At 39.9% G+C, this 16,060-nt stretch overlaps 1 protein-coding gene across 12 annotated transcripts in view; it reads left to right on the top strand.

Moving 5' to 3' along the window:
- The window catches only part of NEDD4L (NEDD4 like E3 ubiquitin protein ligase), a 299,735-nt gene that overhangs the window by 142,206 nt on the left and 141,469 nt on the right, over positions 1-16,060 (top strand). For 6 of the 12 annotated variants that reach the window (XM_006116556.5, XM_006116558.5, XM_006116559.5 and 3 more), the window contains one exon: positions 291-344. In XM_006116556.5, the coding sequence (XP_006116618.1) occupies positions 291-344 (54 nt within the window). Of the gene's footprint in view, positions 1-290; positions 345-1,067; positions 4,543-16,060 lie in introns of those variants that run through there. The other 6 variants (XM_025181406.3, XM_006116552.5, XM_006116551.5 and 3 more) reach the window with 5 other exon arrangements.

Raw genomic sequence — 16,060 nt, 5'->3', positions numbered from 1 at the left:
GGTCTCTTGGTGAGTGACCTCCATAAAACATCTTTCTGTTGGGAGCTTTCTCAAGGAACAGGGATGTAGAATAAGAGGTGCTCTATTAATAACTAAGTAAAAACATAGTATTGAAAACCAGAATATTTCTAGTTATAGATTTAGAATTTTAAATGGGTATTTACACAGTAGGTAAAGTTAAGTTATATTCAAGGCCTGTCAACCCGCATTTAGCAAACTACTGTACCCATCAATGGTTTATGTTGTGAAGGAAATGAGCATGAAGTAACACTTTTTTTTTTTTTTTATAGGTAAACCCAACTAATCATAGACTCCTGTTTGAAGTGTTTGATGAAAACAGATTGGTGAGTGTACTACTCTAGTCCCAGTTGTGTGTATTTTACTAATCACTCAACTAAACTTGGAAGTAACATAGCTCCTGAATCTTAGTTTTTGGAAAATTGGTATACCTTAAATAAAACGTATTTTTTGTTTCAGTGGTTTAAATATGTAAAATAAGTAAGGTAAAGTGAGGTATATAAAGCAGGAAACGTAGGTATTTTACAAGCTGAATATTTATAGCACTCCTCTTGAAACAAAATTATGCAGCTGAGATATTTAGGGAAGGGATACTGTAATTACTGCTTTATTTGTTATTTTTGTACGGTTAACTAGATGGCTAGGCAAAAATATGGTTTGATTTTAGGTATAGTTGATGTAAGGCATCAATGTAATTGTAATTTATGAAAGTAGTTTGAAGAAAGTTTTTAAAAGCAGTATTAATGGAATAGTGACCCACTAGCACTATATTTATTAACAGTATTATAACAAGATGTGGTGCTATATCACAAAATATTTGATTCTTTTAGATTATATAAAGTGCAGTATGTGTCTACCAAACTTGCTTAATATACTGGGACAAAATATGCCATATATATATATATATATATATATATATATATATATATATATATATATATATATATATATATATATATATGATAGATTGACTATCTTTTTGTCAACTTTCTTTTCTTTCAGTTCCATCAAAGCAAATATTTATGTAATGCAAGGAAAAAGATAGAAACTTTTTTAGGTAACCTTTTTTCAGGGGGGAGAATATAGAGGTTCTCTCATCTAATGATGTGAGGAAATAGATTATTCCATTTCAACCCCCATTAAATGCCTCTAAGCACACTGATCATTTCAGTGCCTTCATATGGATTTATTATTCTATTTCAGAATTACAGGCCTCCACTTGTAGGGAATCTTGAATAACTCTTTCTAGTTTTAAGTTTCTTTTCCTCTTTTCAGGCCAGCTGGCAGAGTGGGACGTCAGAAAATTTGAATAAGTTATATGTGAACCAGCAGAGGGTAGTAGTATGCACAAGCAAGCTAGTATGTGACAATACAGTGGTGGTTGTTAAAAAGACATTTTTCAACCATTACCACACAATGACATCTGAGAAGTGGTAATTGCCTTTATATCTCATACTAACGTGTAGATTGAGGGAGTATTGAACTGAGTACTCTAAGACTATTTTCTGTAGCATGACTATATTTTTAGGGGCCAAAACAGTTAATTTGTGTGTCTTTTTTTTAATTCCAAGCATAAATACAAATGTAAGCTTACAATTACTAAGATTTGCCCCCAGAATAATTTCTTACGAGTTCATCTTGTTCCTAAACCATCAGTGAGTTGTTAGATTGCAGTAGGTTTGTCACACTAGACTAGACTGTGGTTGCAAGTTGCGTATTTAGTAAAAAAGGGTACTTGTTTATTTAAATAGCCCAGAACCATGCTGTTTTTTGAAAAGTGTATTAAAATAATACTAACACCTGTGCTTGCATGAAGCAATCTACAGTGCTGTTACTGTAGCAAATACCCATGTTTTTCTTGTCGTTGGCTCATAGTCCAGTTAAAACAATAGAGGATTGTACTGGCCCTTGGCAGTTTTATTGTTTAAATCAGCTTTTATTTCTCTTGTACTTGGTTGTTTTTTGTATTTGAAAACAAGCTATTGTAAAACAGTGGTTTTAGGTATCTAGCAGTAGTATTGACCCAACACGTACAAGGGTAGAACTGTTGAAAAAACTGGGTTTTTTTTAACCGTTCATAGGAGCCAAGTTGCCACTCTTTTAATTGAGGTTATTTCAATTGTGTCTCTTCTGTAGATAAACTTTTTGTTTAAACAGATTTTGTTTCTGATTCATGCAAAAATCTTCTAGAACTTCAGTGCACCTCAGTTATGACAACCCCTTTTTAAAGGTTGAGATTCTGCATTGTGGCAGGGCTGAATCGGGATGTTTATTTAAATTTTTGGTTGTATCCCATATGTTCTTCTTTTAAGCTCTTTTGGCTCTTTGCAAGCATAGCTATCCTCCGTGCTGGCAATCAGACTTGTGGTAATATTGCAGACTCTCTCATTGGAAGGCTGCCAACACTGGGCAGCATTTCTGTATGGCACTTAAGTAAAATAATTCCAAAATGATATGCACACCCTTCTTCAGTTTTCGTTCGTCTTTGCTTCCTGATAAAACTGGGGAAAAAAAACAACCATCCTGTCTCTTGCCATCTTGTTCATTTCTGTTGCTGTCATTGTGTGAGAAATAGTTGGCATATGTAAGAATTCTTTGTTCAAATTTCTGTATGCAGTATAAATAGGTTATGCTGCATTTATAGTGATAAGGTAAAAGTTATGGATTTTTCTGTAGTGAATAATTTGTTGCTTAATCTTTTAAAGAACCAGAAAAAAAACCCTAGAGCATAACCAGGGACTAATATTTATTTGTGTTCTACCATGGTAGCCTAATGTTGAAGCATCAAAACAGAGGAAGCCTGAATCTGTCATCTCAAGCCAGCTCACTTCTTCTCAATCTGCATTTGTGAAGCTGACTTGAACTATCAACACTTAAAGTGCTTTTGTTGCAGTGAAGTTTTTGTACGAAAGTGCCCTGTGAATGTGATGTGGCTGAGATTTATAGCAGTGCCGAGTGTGCTTGCTGCCTTAGTCAGCTGTGAGAGCTCTCCCGCGGGGGCAGCTCTTTTCTGATGGAAAAGGAGCAGCTGTGAAGGTGCTGTTTCAGGCTCTTACTGGTATTTAAAAAAAAAAAAAAAAAACTAGCTTGCAGTGGAGAGGGGGAACCAAGTCATGTGATTTCAACCATCCTACCCTATGTCACTGTGTGTAGGAGTGCTGATTGCTCTTATCCAATCATGCCTGGAATGCTGCTTGCCACTTGGGCTATTTCTGCTATCTGTCGCTATCAGTGCTGCAGTACTAACAGTTTGGCAGATGGGACACTTTTTCTTGGAGTTTGTCTTTGTTTTCTAACTTCTGGCAGTGCCTGAATTGTTGCTGTTCTCCCTCTCTTTCTTCTCTCTGTTAAACCATGGCCCATCGGCTGCGGTTTCATTTTGGCTCTGGACGAAGCAACACAGCCCCTGAATCTGAGATCCTAGACCGAGAGAGAGAAGATGACTTTTTCATGGCATTCCACACTTTGCCAAGAAGAAACAGTCCCCATCCTTTCTCCCGACATGGAGCGGATTATGGTGGCGGTGATTTGCAAGGAGTGGGCTCCTTGAAAAGAAGTACATCCATGTTTATTCCTCAGCTTCTGAACAATATTGATGTGCGTCCAACAAGGAGCTCCTCTATGCAGATCTCTCTTCAGCGCAAAGCTGTGAACGGCTGTGCTGATGAGTGCGGAGCCCCAGAGTCTCCTGAGGAGATGCTGCCATGTAAATTCACAGACTCCAGGGAGCATTACACATGCCAGGTTGACAGCCCTTCTTCTTCTCCAAGCAGTCCACAAGGAACCCCAGAGAATTCTCCACCCAGGATGCCTGAAGAGATTCAGGAACAGCTTAATGGAGCTGTTTCCTGTAACCACAGAATATTTTGTACAGTTCCTTCCAATAACTGGAATGATGGGGCAACGACTGCCCTAGAAGACGAAGCAAGCGAAGCAGCTTCAGGGTTAAATCTAAGTGGCGTAAGAATTCAACATCGCGCTTCATGCACAGACATGCGTCAGGTTACGCTATTGCCCTTTGGTTCTGAGGATCAGAATAACTCCCCAGCCTCTGAACCCAGGCGCTGGTCCTTGCAGCACCTGCCAGATGTGTCAGCAAATTCAGGGAAAAAGTTATTTGTTTTCCAGTTGCAGCAATCGCAGGCAAGTGGTACAGGTACAGGAAGTGACTATAATTTTGGTTTTACTGGAACAAAAGGGAATAGATTGGTCAGATATCCTCGTATACGGCTGGAAAGGAGTACTTCCTACCCTGTACAGCCACGACCAGAACGAATTAGCCCAGTAGAAGACAGAATGAATTCAGAACTGCATGGAAATAGCAGAAATGGGTCAGAAATATCTAGAAGTAATTCAGTAGAAAGGATTCCTCAAGGGCAGGGATGCTTGTTTAAAATCAGACCAGATCAAAACACAAGGCAGCAACACTTCAGAATTCTTGTAACCCGTGGTACTGAAGAACAAAATCAAATGACTGATGAAGAGAGCCCTGATATCCCTGGGCCTACAGCCGCCAGTGCCACGGTAAGTAACATGCTGAAAATACTTCCCTTTGTGTTCTAATAAAATATAAATGGCCACACAGAAAACTTTTTCCAATTTTAGGTCACTGAAGAATTTCACTCATTAATACTGGTGAGATCTACGTTTCTCTGGAACAATCTGTAAAGCATCCCTAACTGTAACCTAAAATAGTTTTGCTTCCAGTTATGATTACATTCAGCTCAATGTTTTCTTGGAGTTGTAATGTATCACATGTTGCTTAACTCAAAGTTACGTCAGCTAAAGCGTTTTTAAAAATTGGAAAGCCTAAGTGTCACTCTTAGCAAACTGATAAAGAAATAAAAGCAAAATCTTTACTGTACAGAGATTACATTTTTGACACTAACTTTTCATATTTTAAAATATATTTAAAAGCAAATTATCCTAGTTCAGGACTTTGTGGGGACAGAAAATAGTAAAGAACAAAGTGGTGAGAATTGTTTCATTTCAAAGAACACTTGTGCTCTTGAATGTCTTCAAAACTAAGAACTTTTCACATTGCCTTTTTAGTGTCATATGGAATATGATCAAATTACTGTAAATGAAGTTCAGGCATAATTTATTACAATATCCTGTAATATAGCTTTGATATGAAATATGATGTAAAATCTTATAAAGCCTATTTCTTCTGTTATATGAGAGAGATGAAGTTCTGTGATGTTTTTGATACAGACTTTATAGGCTCATGCATGGGTAAAATTTATGGGGGCATGCAGAGTCATTTGCTTGAATTGCTTTGCAGTGCAATTTAACACTGCCCACTTGAGTTTCTAAGCTCAGTGATGCTGTATATAGAATAGTAAGCACCCTATCTCCAGCTGTGAAAACAGACTCACAGGATCAGCTTTTAGCCTTTATTGCTTGTGTGTATTCTCATTCTCTCGTGCTCTCTTTCAGTGAAATGTAGTACAGAAAGACAGCTGCTAACTACAGCAAGACCATATGATGACTCTGCAGCTTTCATAGCAAAAACTAACAGTATGAACGTTATTCCAAGATAACTAACTTTCTTAGCACTTAACACAAGAACATGAACTGCTAGCCTTCACGGCCTCTGGAGAAAACCTTTTACTCTACTGCTATCCACCATATCATCATACCTTTTCCATATATATGTTTCAATATATTTTTGTTAGCAGCCTGTGGATATTTTACATTCATAGTATTCCTGCTGAAAACATCTCTAGTTAGTCTTTTGTTTGGGTTTCACTGTCACACTCAGCAGTATGTTAAAAGTTTTGTTCTTTCACACAAACATTTTTGTGGCTTCTCTTTTTTTTCCAGATGTTTCTATCTTGTTTACATTAGTGTTTTGCCTGAAGTGTAAACTTTTTATCTGGAAACAGATTTTCCTGAAGACTAGAGTAAGTCTGAATCCTGGCTTTAGGAGAAAGGGGACAAGCTGTAAAGTTTTACGTTTTCCAATTTTGGGGCTATTCACATCCAGGGTTTTGATTGAGGCCCACCCCTTCTCATCTACATGTACAGTTTATATTCTTTAGACACCCTCATCCAACATCCAAGGGTGCACACGGCTGTTTATCTTAAACCATTACTCCACCACACCTTAGTCCAATTCTAAGTGGCCATATTCCACTCATTATCCCTACTTCATTTCCAGCACTGTAAAATATTGCATAAATGCTTCAAGAAATCAGACAGTAGAGGAAGATTTGGACACAATCAGATTAATGTAAATTCCTAAAAAAGTTGTTCTTCTCCACTTCATTGTCCCTGCAACAGTGCCCATCTTTGTTAGACTAAAGAAAAGAATCCCTGAAATCTCTCCTGAACTTGCCCTTCATAACAGCAAATTTATGTTTTAGGTTAAAAATTTATAGATTTTTCTAAGTTCGTTTATGCTGCTTGTTACTAAGTGCACCATGGCAATCCGTTTTAGCCCTACATGAAGTTAGTCAGTCACTCATCTACCTTGGCAGTTGCAGAGGCACTGAGTTTAGCCAAGATTTTAAAATCTTTATTGCAAATAGATTTCCTTACTTAAGACTTTTTAAATATGTATAATACTTTCTTGACATTTATTTCTAGTGAATCCAGAAATCTTCTTGGTGGAAGCAGTTTACTAGGCAGATTGCCACAGGAAAGCCGGACAATGAGAACAATTTAAGGAGGAAAGGTTTTGTTTATTTAGTTTACACACAGATTTTCAGTGGTATGCCATTTTAAAATCACGTTTGTTTTGATAGGTCATGATGATAGGAAACTGTGCAGAAATGATTGTTTTATTAAAGTGGGGAGAAAAAGGTTTTCATGTCAATGCTTTTAGGGTAAAATTTCTAGACTCTTACTGTTGAGAGACTTTCTGTGTATTTGATTGATATAGGGCATGGGTCCTGGACTGTAGACAGCAGCTGCTATAGCCTTATTTATCTTGAGTGAAAACATTCATGCGGGCGTCTGCAGTCCTACTGCTACCAAGTGTTTATGACCTTTCAAATATCTTCTGTTTTAATCAGAAGAGGTTTTGGACAAGCAGGATGTATTTCATTACAAGTTACCATGAAATATTAAATAAAACAAGAATATGACCTGTTTTTATATAAAAAAACAAGACAAAACAAAAAAACCACCCACCCAGCCTATTATCGGAAGTCCCATTAGATTATTTTCATTGCTCTGATATTTTGTATTCAATACAAAAGATTATTGCTGCCTGTGCCTACATATTAAAAACAATAGTTATTCTGTCAATGTTTTTGATTATAGAACTGAGCTTATGCATACTCATGCAAGATATATTGGGATAACTGAATGTAAGAGTCCCATGTAAGGGACAACTGGTATTGGAAAATATGTGAGTGTTCTAGCTGGCATTTGTTGTTAAAAATCAAAAATGCAAAGTGCAAAGTATCTTGATAAGTAAAATATTGTGGAATTGTATAATTGATACTGAAAAGGAAGAGAGAACCCCTACAGAGTTTTTGATTGAAGTTCTACAGGTGGCACAACTGAAATTTTATTCTTTCCTTCCTTCAGGATTTTTTTCCTAATCAGATCAAACTCTTATAGTAATCACAAAGTTCTACTGAAAAGTATAAAAATGTTTAGGGGGAAATTATGAGCTTGGTATGAGGTTTTTTTTATTATTTTTGTGACTGCTTGCTTGTAGAATTTTTAGTTTTTTTAAAAGTTTTTGATACAACCAGAATAGTTATTGACTTACAGATATGTTCCTATATCTATCTGTACTATGCAAAGGGATGTTGCCACATTCTTACTCAATGCTGTCCTGTTCCAATTAAAACCAGTGGGAAAAACTGCATTAACTTCAGAGAGAGCAGGATTGACTGAAAGTAATATGTGTATATGGACCATTTTGCTTCCTCCTTGATGCCTTTCTTAGTGAAATAAATTAAAAAAATATTGTAAACGGGTATTTTAAGAGACAGCTGGGTTATACTTTCTACAATACATACAAATATGCTTGACACTTGACTAATTTCTGTGTATTAGGATTTTTCTATTCCCTATTTAACAATTCTGTTTTTAAAAATTCCTGTTTCAAATGTCTGTGTCCATCAATGGTATACTAGTAAATACTAGAAATGAATTAATCAAATTCTCTAGTTTAACCATAGCAAAAACTCTTCTTTTCAGATAATTGAATCAGAATACACGCGTATTTCTCCACTGTAATTTTGGCCTGTGCATCAACATTTGTTTTTGCTTAAACCCCACTACTGCCCACATTCATAACCCTTAGGCAAGGAAAAACTTTAAAAACAACAAATATTATAGCAGCACCTTAAAGACTAAATAAACATGGAGATGGTATCATGAGCTTTTGTGGGCACAACCCACTTCTTCAGATGAACCCTCAGGCAAGGGTTTGTTTGTGCTATGGACCCATGCTTGATTATACAGTATTAAAGCCTGAGCTATGCTTTATCATCTCTGGCTGGAACCCACCCACCTGCTTTGTGGTGAGGGGGCAGGCAAAACGGCTCAAATGTTAATTGTCTTCTATTGCCTTCCTGCAATGTAGATTCTCCCACAATTGATAGAATTGTCTGGGAAAGGATCCTGGAGTATCTCACCATATAGCACCACAGGGTCTTCCGACAGACAGAGACAGACACACAAGTCAGGATGGGAGGTAGGGTTCTGCTTTGTCAGTGAGCACATTTGGGATTGGCTAACCTGAGTGCCAATAACTTGGGCTAACTGTGCAGTAGGGATGAACCTTAATGCCTTCTGCCCTCTGTTCTTCCTTTTTCAGAAGATGGGAACATAGACAACTAATGCTCCATCTTCAAATTCCCTCTTGTAGCAGATTCTCAGTTATATTTAGTTTATTTGTGTCTCTTTTGTATTTGGAGTATATTGTGCTGCCCTCTCCAAGGGCTCTGCCCACTTAATAGGTACATCTTAGAACAGCTGTGAATTTAGGGAGCTAATTCTCAGTAGCTATTGTGACAGATTGGGCAACAGATATCCATCCCCTTGAGACTGTCACCTGGGGGGCTGATTATATCACTGCCTTATGGTAGTGCAGAGTGCCCCACCACCCTGCCCTACTGAGCTAGAAGCTCTGTTCTCCCCCAGGAAAGGCATAGATTGGGGTAACAGCTGCCCAGCAGAGTAACACAGACCCCAAGAACAGCTCAGCTCAGGGAGGGCTCAGTTACAGGGACTTGACAGCACCCAGGAGCACAGCGTCCAGGACCAAAAATCCCAAATAAATCTCTATTATTCTTATAAAAAAGTTTTACACAGAGCTCGTAAAGTTCACTCCCTTTATCAATGAAAGAGAGCTATGCACAGCTGCTGTCCCCTCCACAGGTCCTTTCCAACAGTACTGCCACCTAGCCATAGTGGACAACTGGTTGAAAGACCTGTATGCCATTGGTTTGCTTTCAGACTGGAAGAACATAATTGGTGAGTTCACCTAGTGGTCTGTCCTGTGACAGTGACCCTGTGACAGTGATCCTATTACCACCATAGATAGTGGAGTGGAGCCCATGCTCATAAATTTTGTGGATGGTACTAAGCTGGGAGGGTCTCAAGTACTTTGGGGGACAGGATTAACATTCAAAATAACCTTGGCGAATTGGTCTGAAATCAACAATATAAATGTCAATAAAAATGTGAAGTACTTCACTTAAAAAGGAAAAATCAAGTGTACAACTAAAAAAATGAGGAATCAATGGCTAGGTGGCAGTACTGCTGGAAAGGGTCTGTGGCTTAGAGTGGTCACAAATTAAACACCGTAACAAGTTACCTAAGGAGGTTGTCATCTTTGGATGTTTTTAAGATTACATTGGACAAATACGTATCAGGTGTAGACTGCGTTTACTTAATTCTGCCTCAGTTACAAGGACCTCTTGAGGGCCTTTCCAGCCCTGCATTTATATGATTCTGTGAAATCAGGACATACAGGAAGGGTAAGATTTTGTGCTCCTTAGGCTTACATAAAATGAGTAATTGACAAATTACGACTACAGTGTAGTGGGGATTTCCTAATTTTCCTGTCTTTTATAGAAGTGTGTGTGTGTGTGTGTGTGTGTGTGTGTGTGTGTGTGTGTGTGTGTGTGTGTGTGTGTGTGTGTGTGTGTGTGTGTGTGTGTGTGTGTGTGTGTGTGTGTGTGTGTGAGTGTGAGAGAGAGAGAGAAACATGGATATTACGTTCTAAAAGTTTTCTCAATATTCCTTGTCTCAGTATCTCCAGGGCTCCAACTCTTTTTTGCTGTTTGCACCTCTTGAAGACAGACTTGCTAGGTACTTGTTCATAAATTATTGGCTGCTTAGGTTTTATGTGTAGGAGCTCATTTGGCAGAAGCTACTGAGCTTTCTCAGTAACAGTTGCCTGCAAGTTACAGTAATCCCCATGGAAAGCCACTACAGATGGACAGTTGAATGTGTAAAATAGGCATTTTTATAAGCTGTGTGGAGAACCAGAAGATTTCATTGCTCTCCCCTCCTACCCCTCACCTCCGATCACATGGGAAGCTATTAATTTATATTTTCTTTTACCCTGGCTATCACCTAAGGAATGTGCTGCCAATTCCACTACTAATCAATGTGATAGGGACCACTGGTGACAATGAAGCTTAGTTTTACTGGTGGTTGAGTGTTCTACTGTCATAGGTCATAGAAGCATAGTAGAGTCTAGTGGTTGCTGATTGTTCATGCAAAGACTATATCACTGTATGCTGTTTTTATGATTGTGAATATGTAAGTTCATACGGTATTCAACAAATAAGGGACTTTTTGTCACATGCGAGCCCTGAAGTGGTCTTGGGAATGAGCACTGGAAGCTTATATCTAGGAATACACTGCAAATCTCTTGCACTGAATACCACACATTCCTATAGCCAACCCACCAACCTCCCCCTCTCCTCTCCCCTTCTCCTCCCCCCGCCCCCCGCCACAGCACTACACTACAGTCTCATTTTTCAAAAGTGGTGTGATGTGCCTGGGATGTGCTGTGTACTAATTGATCTGGTGTCTTAATTTTTAAAGGAGAAAATCAATTGCACTCACTCAAAGATGGGTCTATTTTATTACGTGTTTGTTTGGCTGCATGGTCTTGAGCACCATGTTTGACGACTCCTCTACTGTGCTAACTCCATATCTGGTCTGTTGAGAGTTACTGTTTTCAACTGATCAAAGTTATTGTAAAGCAGAATGTTTTATAATATGGAGAGCTGATACGTTGTCTGTTCCTGTTTTCGTTCCCCCAGTAAAAGAGTAAAAAGGCACAGTCAGGGACTTAAAAAAAGTAGCACAGTTCAATAGTTAAAGATGTGCTATTGTATTTTGGTGCCTTAGATTTCACTTATGTAGACAGATGGATAGGTGTCTCCCCTCTGTGCAAATTAGATAGGGAGCATCTAATAGATGATCATTTTGAAATTGGTAGTGATATCGGTGTTTTCTTGAGCTCTTTTTATTAGTGCCCCTACCTGCCCCTCTGCCTGGAAAAAAGTGAAACCTCATTGCTCATTGGCTTAGCTGGAAACTAAGGATGTAAGGGAGTAGTCGACTAACCAATATCAGAGGCAGCAGAGTGGGGTTGGGGAGCAGGAGCTGGTGCTGGGGGAACTGATTTAAAAAGTGGTTTCCCTCAGCACTGCCTCTGTGGCTCCATCTGCCCCCCCCCCCCCCCATGCTGTTGGAGAGAGGGGGCAGCCTGTCTGCGGGGGTTCCAGCAGAGAGCTGGGATTCCTCCATTGACAGGGGCTGGTGTCCTGGACCACTCGGTTTGGGAGTTACCCCCTACTGTGGCTCTGCAGTTTAAATGTAATAGGAGCTGGGCTGCCTGGCTCTTACTACGTTCAAACTACAGAGGCGCAGTGTGGGGGTAGCTCCTGGACCCGTCACGAGCCAGGACTGAGGCTTCCTCTTTTATCAACTAATCGTGTCATGGATAGAAATTCTATCCATGACACGATTAGCTAATTACTTACTGATTAACATCCCTAGTGGAAACAGGTTCACCCAATGAGTGGTCGTGAAGAAGGCAGCATTCCGAGAAATAGTATCTCAGGCCTTATATGCAGGCATAACAGAAAATGAGGCAAGTTGTGCAGTTGTTTTGGACTAAGTAGGGAGAAAGCTCAGGACTCTCTGATGGCAGAGTGCTTCCATCTTTCAAGCTTATTTCTTATCATGTAATAGACTATTTTAAGACATGTGCCTTGGTATTGCAAATATTTTGATTATGCTACAATGATATATAACCAACAAGGTATGCCTTGAATAGACTAGAAAGCTGACTAATTGATAGAGGCCTGAATCATCATTAAGCGCCTGTCTCTTAATAGGGGTCCCACCAGAGGTAAAAGTAAGTGGGTGCATCCTGGTGCATGGCTCGAGCAAGAGCTGGCTGAGCTGTGGCAAAAGCCAGTAGGGAGCTATTTAAAGAGTTAGCAGGGACTCGGGTTGCAGTAGTACCGCACCTGTAAGCCATTTTAAGTTACTTTCACTGCTGGGTCCTGCAGCGATTGGTAAGGAAAAAAATTGCATGTTGTGTTGGATAAGCCCCCTGTGTGATGTTGGGGCCAAAAAGACTAATGCTATCCATGTAAGCATAAAAAGGGGTATCCAGAGAGGTAGAAAGGTACTGTACTTGGCAGTTGTGTGACCACTGCTGAATATTGTGTCCAATTTTGATGTTGACAGTTCAAGGAAGATGGTTCAGGGAATATCCAGAAGAATGACTTAAGTGCTGACATACCACCATCAGTAAGTATGCAACAAATTTCTGTGCATACTTGTGGTGTTCATGTTTAATTGTTGAGAAGTGTTGAGAGAAAAAGTAAGTGAATGAAAATGCTATTAGTAGTCCTCTGCCTGATTTAAAGGAGGGACTGACTAATCTATCCATCCTGGTGGATCAGAGCTGCAGGAAGTACTAACAGTCAAACAATTTTGCTTTTTTTTCCCCCTCTTTCAAATAAATGAAGCCCCACTAAGACTAATGGACACAGCATAAACTTTGCATTTAAACGTCTGTGTAGGGGCAGACCATGGTAAGCTAAACAGAATCTATATGTTGAGATGGGTTTAGAAGCTAACTTCGAATGATTTATCACAGAGCTTTGTAAGGTAAGTTTAGTGTATCCTTAAAGGCCAACTATAAATGAAAACTGGTTTTCTTCAGCCCAGTTTAACATTGTCAAGAGGTGACTTGTTTCAAGCAAGTTCATCTAACCAGTTTAGTCACCTGAGAGGGAAACCTAACTTTCCCTTTCCCTTTTCTTGTTCAATCCTATAATCAGTCCCCAACAGCCTGTTCCAGGCTCACATAGCACTTCCTTTTTCGGGCATGCTTTATTGTCTTCAGTTGGACCTGTTCTTCGGGAGTAGGGGTCTTTCATGTCTAGAAAACAGGGGTGATGTGTAGCGGGACACATGCCTCCACCAACATGGTGGGAGGGGCAAGGGTCGGACCAGCAGCTGGTGGGAGGACTAGCAGGGGGCAAGGCTGGAATCCATAGCAGGGGTCCTCCTCCCTGTGTTCAGTGCAGGTGGGAGCACACTTGCACTCACAGGAAGCAGAATGATGCAGCCAAACGAGCAGGGCAAGCTGGGGATGTGTTGTTCTGTTCCTCTGTTTGTGAGTGCCAGGGGAGAAGGGGTGCTGGTTCTCTGACCCCGCTAGTCCCCCAAGCCACATCAATTGGGAGAAGAACCGGGGCAGAGCAAGGGCATGAAAGGTGGAAAGAAGTTGGAGCAAGGGTGAGAAGGGCCGGAGAAGAGGCACGGGAAAGGTGGGGTCTGGGGCAGAGAGGGATTGGCCCGGCCCTTCCCTAGGCTGGCGGGGGGGTCATGGCCAGTGGTCCCCTGTGTGATCCCTCTCCAGTTGTTGCCCTTGGGGTGGAAGGGATTAACTGTTTGCCTTCCAACTTCTGAAAAGAATGTATACGCATTGTCAAGGAATTTGAAGAACCAATAGACAAAATGATTTAAAGATAAATGTTGCTTGTGGTGTACTTCAGAGAATTAATTATTTGTTCATCCATCTCAATCTTGAGTGGAAGATGAAATAGATTAGGACCGACCCTTATTCTATTCAAATTGCACAGAAAGCAGAGATGAAAGTTTTCTGTTTTGTTGGCACGTATGCATATATGTATGCTTGTTGCTCTTCTTACCTATCTTACGAGGGATATAAGCGAGATAGGACATGATGTCTGTGAAATGGGAGTTAAAACTGATTATGATGATTTTGCTTCCTTTTTAAAACTTGTGTATTATAAATAGCACAAAGCAGTAACTTATTGTCAACAGAATGTATCCTTCCTTCCTTCCAGCAGCATGTTCTTGAGGCTATAGAGATGCTGTGTTCCACATTGGAGTAAGTCACTTTAAAGCCACACCTGCCCTCCAACAAATCCCGTTGGGTACAGAGGGCTATCTAGAAGCTGAACTGGACACAGGGGGCCCAAATTGGAGTATGTGCCTCTTTGCAAGGAAGGAGGATGAGGGAGGCAACTTGACTGATTGCAATGAGCACTCGGAGCATTGCAATACAACATTGCAGGTGGTTTCTGGCTCGAAGAATCTGGCAACATCAGTTCTATAATATATTTATTAACTACTAGATGTGTCTTTTTCTTTTAAAAAAAAATAACCTAAGCACTGGAAATGCTATGTCTGTTCTTTATCTCCGGCCCTCCACGAAGTTCCCCTGGGAATCTGTTCCATACTCTGATTTCCGTTTAGAAATTGTTTTTTCCTGAATGCCCAGAAATTTTCTTTCCTCATTAATCTGTTAAAGAAACCAAAATAAAAACTTAAATAGGAGTGCTGGATATAAAATCTCTTTTTAGAACGATAAGCCATTTGCTCTGCATGGAAAATTTTTATATTGAGTTTTAGCCTAGAGTGATTTTTTTTTTTTTACCGTTTAAAAGGCACTTTGTTTATGATGGAAATGCTGACATAGAATCTTAACAGTGAAGGTGCCGATCAGAGTGACTTCAGCATGGATGCATCCACAGAACATTCTAGACATCTATACATATATGCAATGTTACTTTGTCAGACTAGAGTACCCGTGTGATAAAAAGCACCAAATAACTTACAATTGAAGAAATGGTTATATTTGACCATTTATTTCACGAAGACAGCTTTAAAGCTAGCAATTTATCTGCTGTTTTAATTCATTCCTGATTATCTCTCTCTAGACACTGTTATGTAGCCTCTACAATGTCTACACATGAGTAATGAAAAAAGGGCATGATAATAAAATTGGCACTAAGTCAACCCATTCCTCTGCAAACTGCAAAAAGTCAACCCTGTGTGACGCATCTCTATTTGCTGGAAAAATCCTGAGGAACTAGGACAAAGATCCTTTAGATACAGCCTGGAAGGGTCTATGTCTGTGCCCCTTTTACTCTCCAGTCTGGGCGCTCGAACACAATGCTTTGCTAGTGACAAGTAGCAAACCTCTCCATACTCTGTTATCACTCAGCATATGGAGTCTTACACCAAGCTACGTTGCACAAAATGCTTCCTGAGCCGCTCCTGAAACTCTCGGAGAGAGGAACTAGTAAATCTGCCAAGCCCTCAGCCTTGCTCCCCAGAACTGTTCCACCTTGCCTTGGCTAGAAGCCTGACCAGTGTAAGTTTATTACCAAGTCCTCCCCTCCTTCAGTGTGGAGAAGACAAACCCAAGCATTTGTAACCTTCTCGGAGATTGTCCAAGCAGTTCAAGCAAAGCATGCTGTTGGGGAAATATTTTAAGTATCAGAGGGGTAGTCGTGTTAGTCTGGATCTGCAAAAGCGACCAGGAGTCCTATGGCACCTTATAGACTAACAGATGTATTGGAGCATAAGCTTTCGTGGGCTGAGACCCACTTCGTCAGATGCATGTTAAGTGGGTCTCAGCCCACGAAAGCTTATGCTCCAATATATCTGTTAGTCTATAAGGTGCCACAGGACTCCTTGTCGCTAAAACATTTTAAGCGATTATAAATGGTAGGCACAACAGGTCAGAGATAGTTACCAAAGAAAATAAAAGGTATGCATA

The sequence above is a fragment of the Pelodiscus sinensis genome, chromosome 6 (assembly GCF_052426305.1).
Source record: "Pelodiscus sinensis isolate ZL-2025 chromosome 6, ASM5242630v1, whole genome shotgun sequence".
NCBI lineage: Eukaryota > Metazoa > Chordata > Testudines > Trionychidae > Pelodiscus > Pelodiscus sinensis.
Note: the sequence above shows the minus strand (reverse complement) of the source record. Positions and strands in the feature narration are given on the sequence as shown.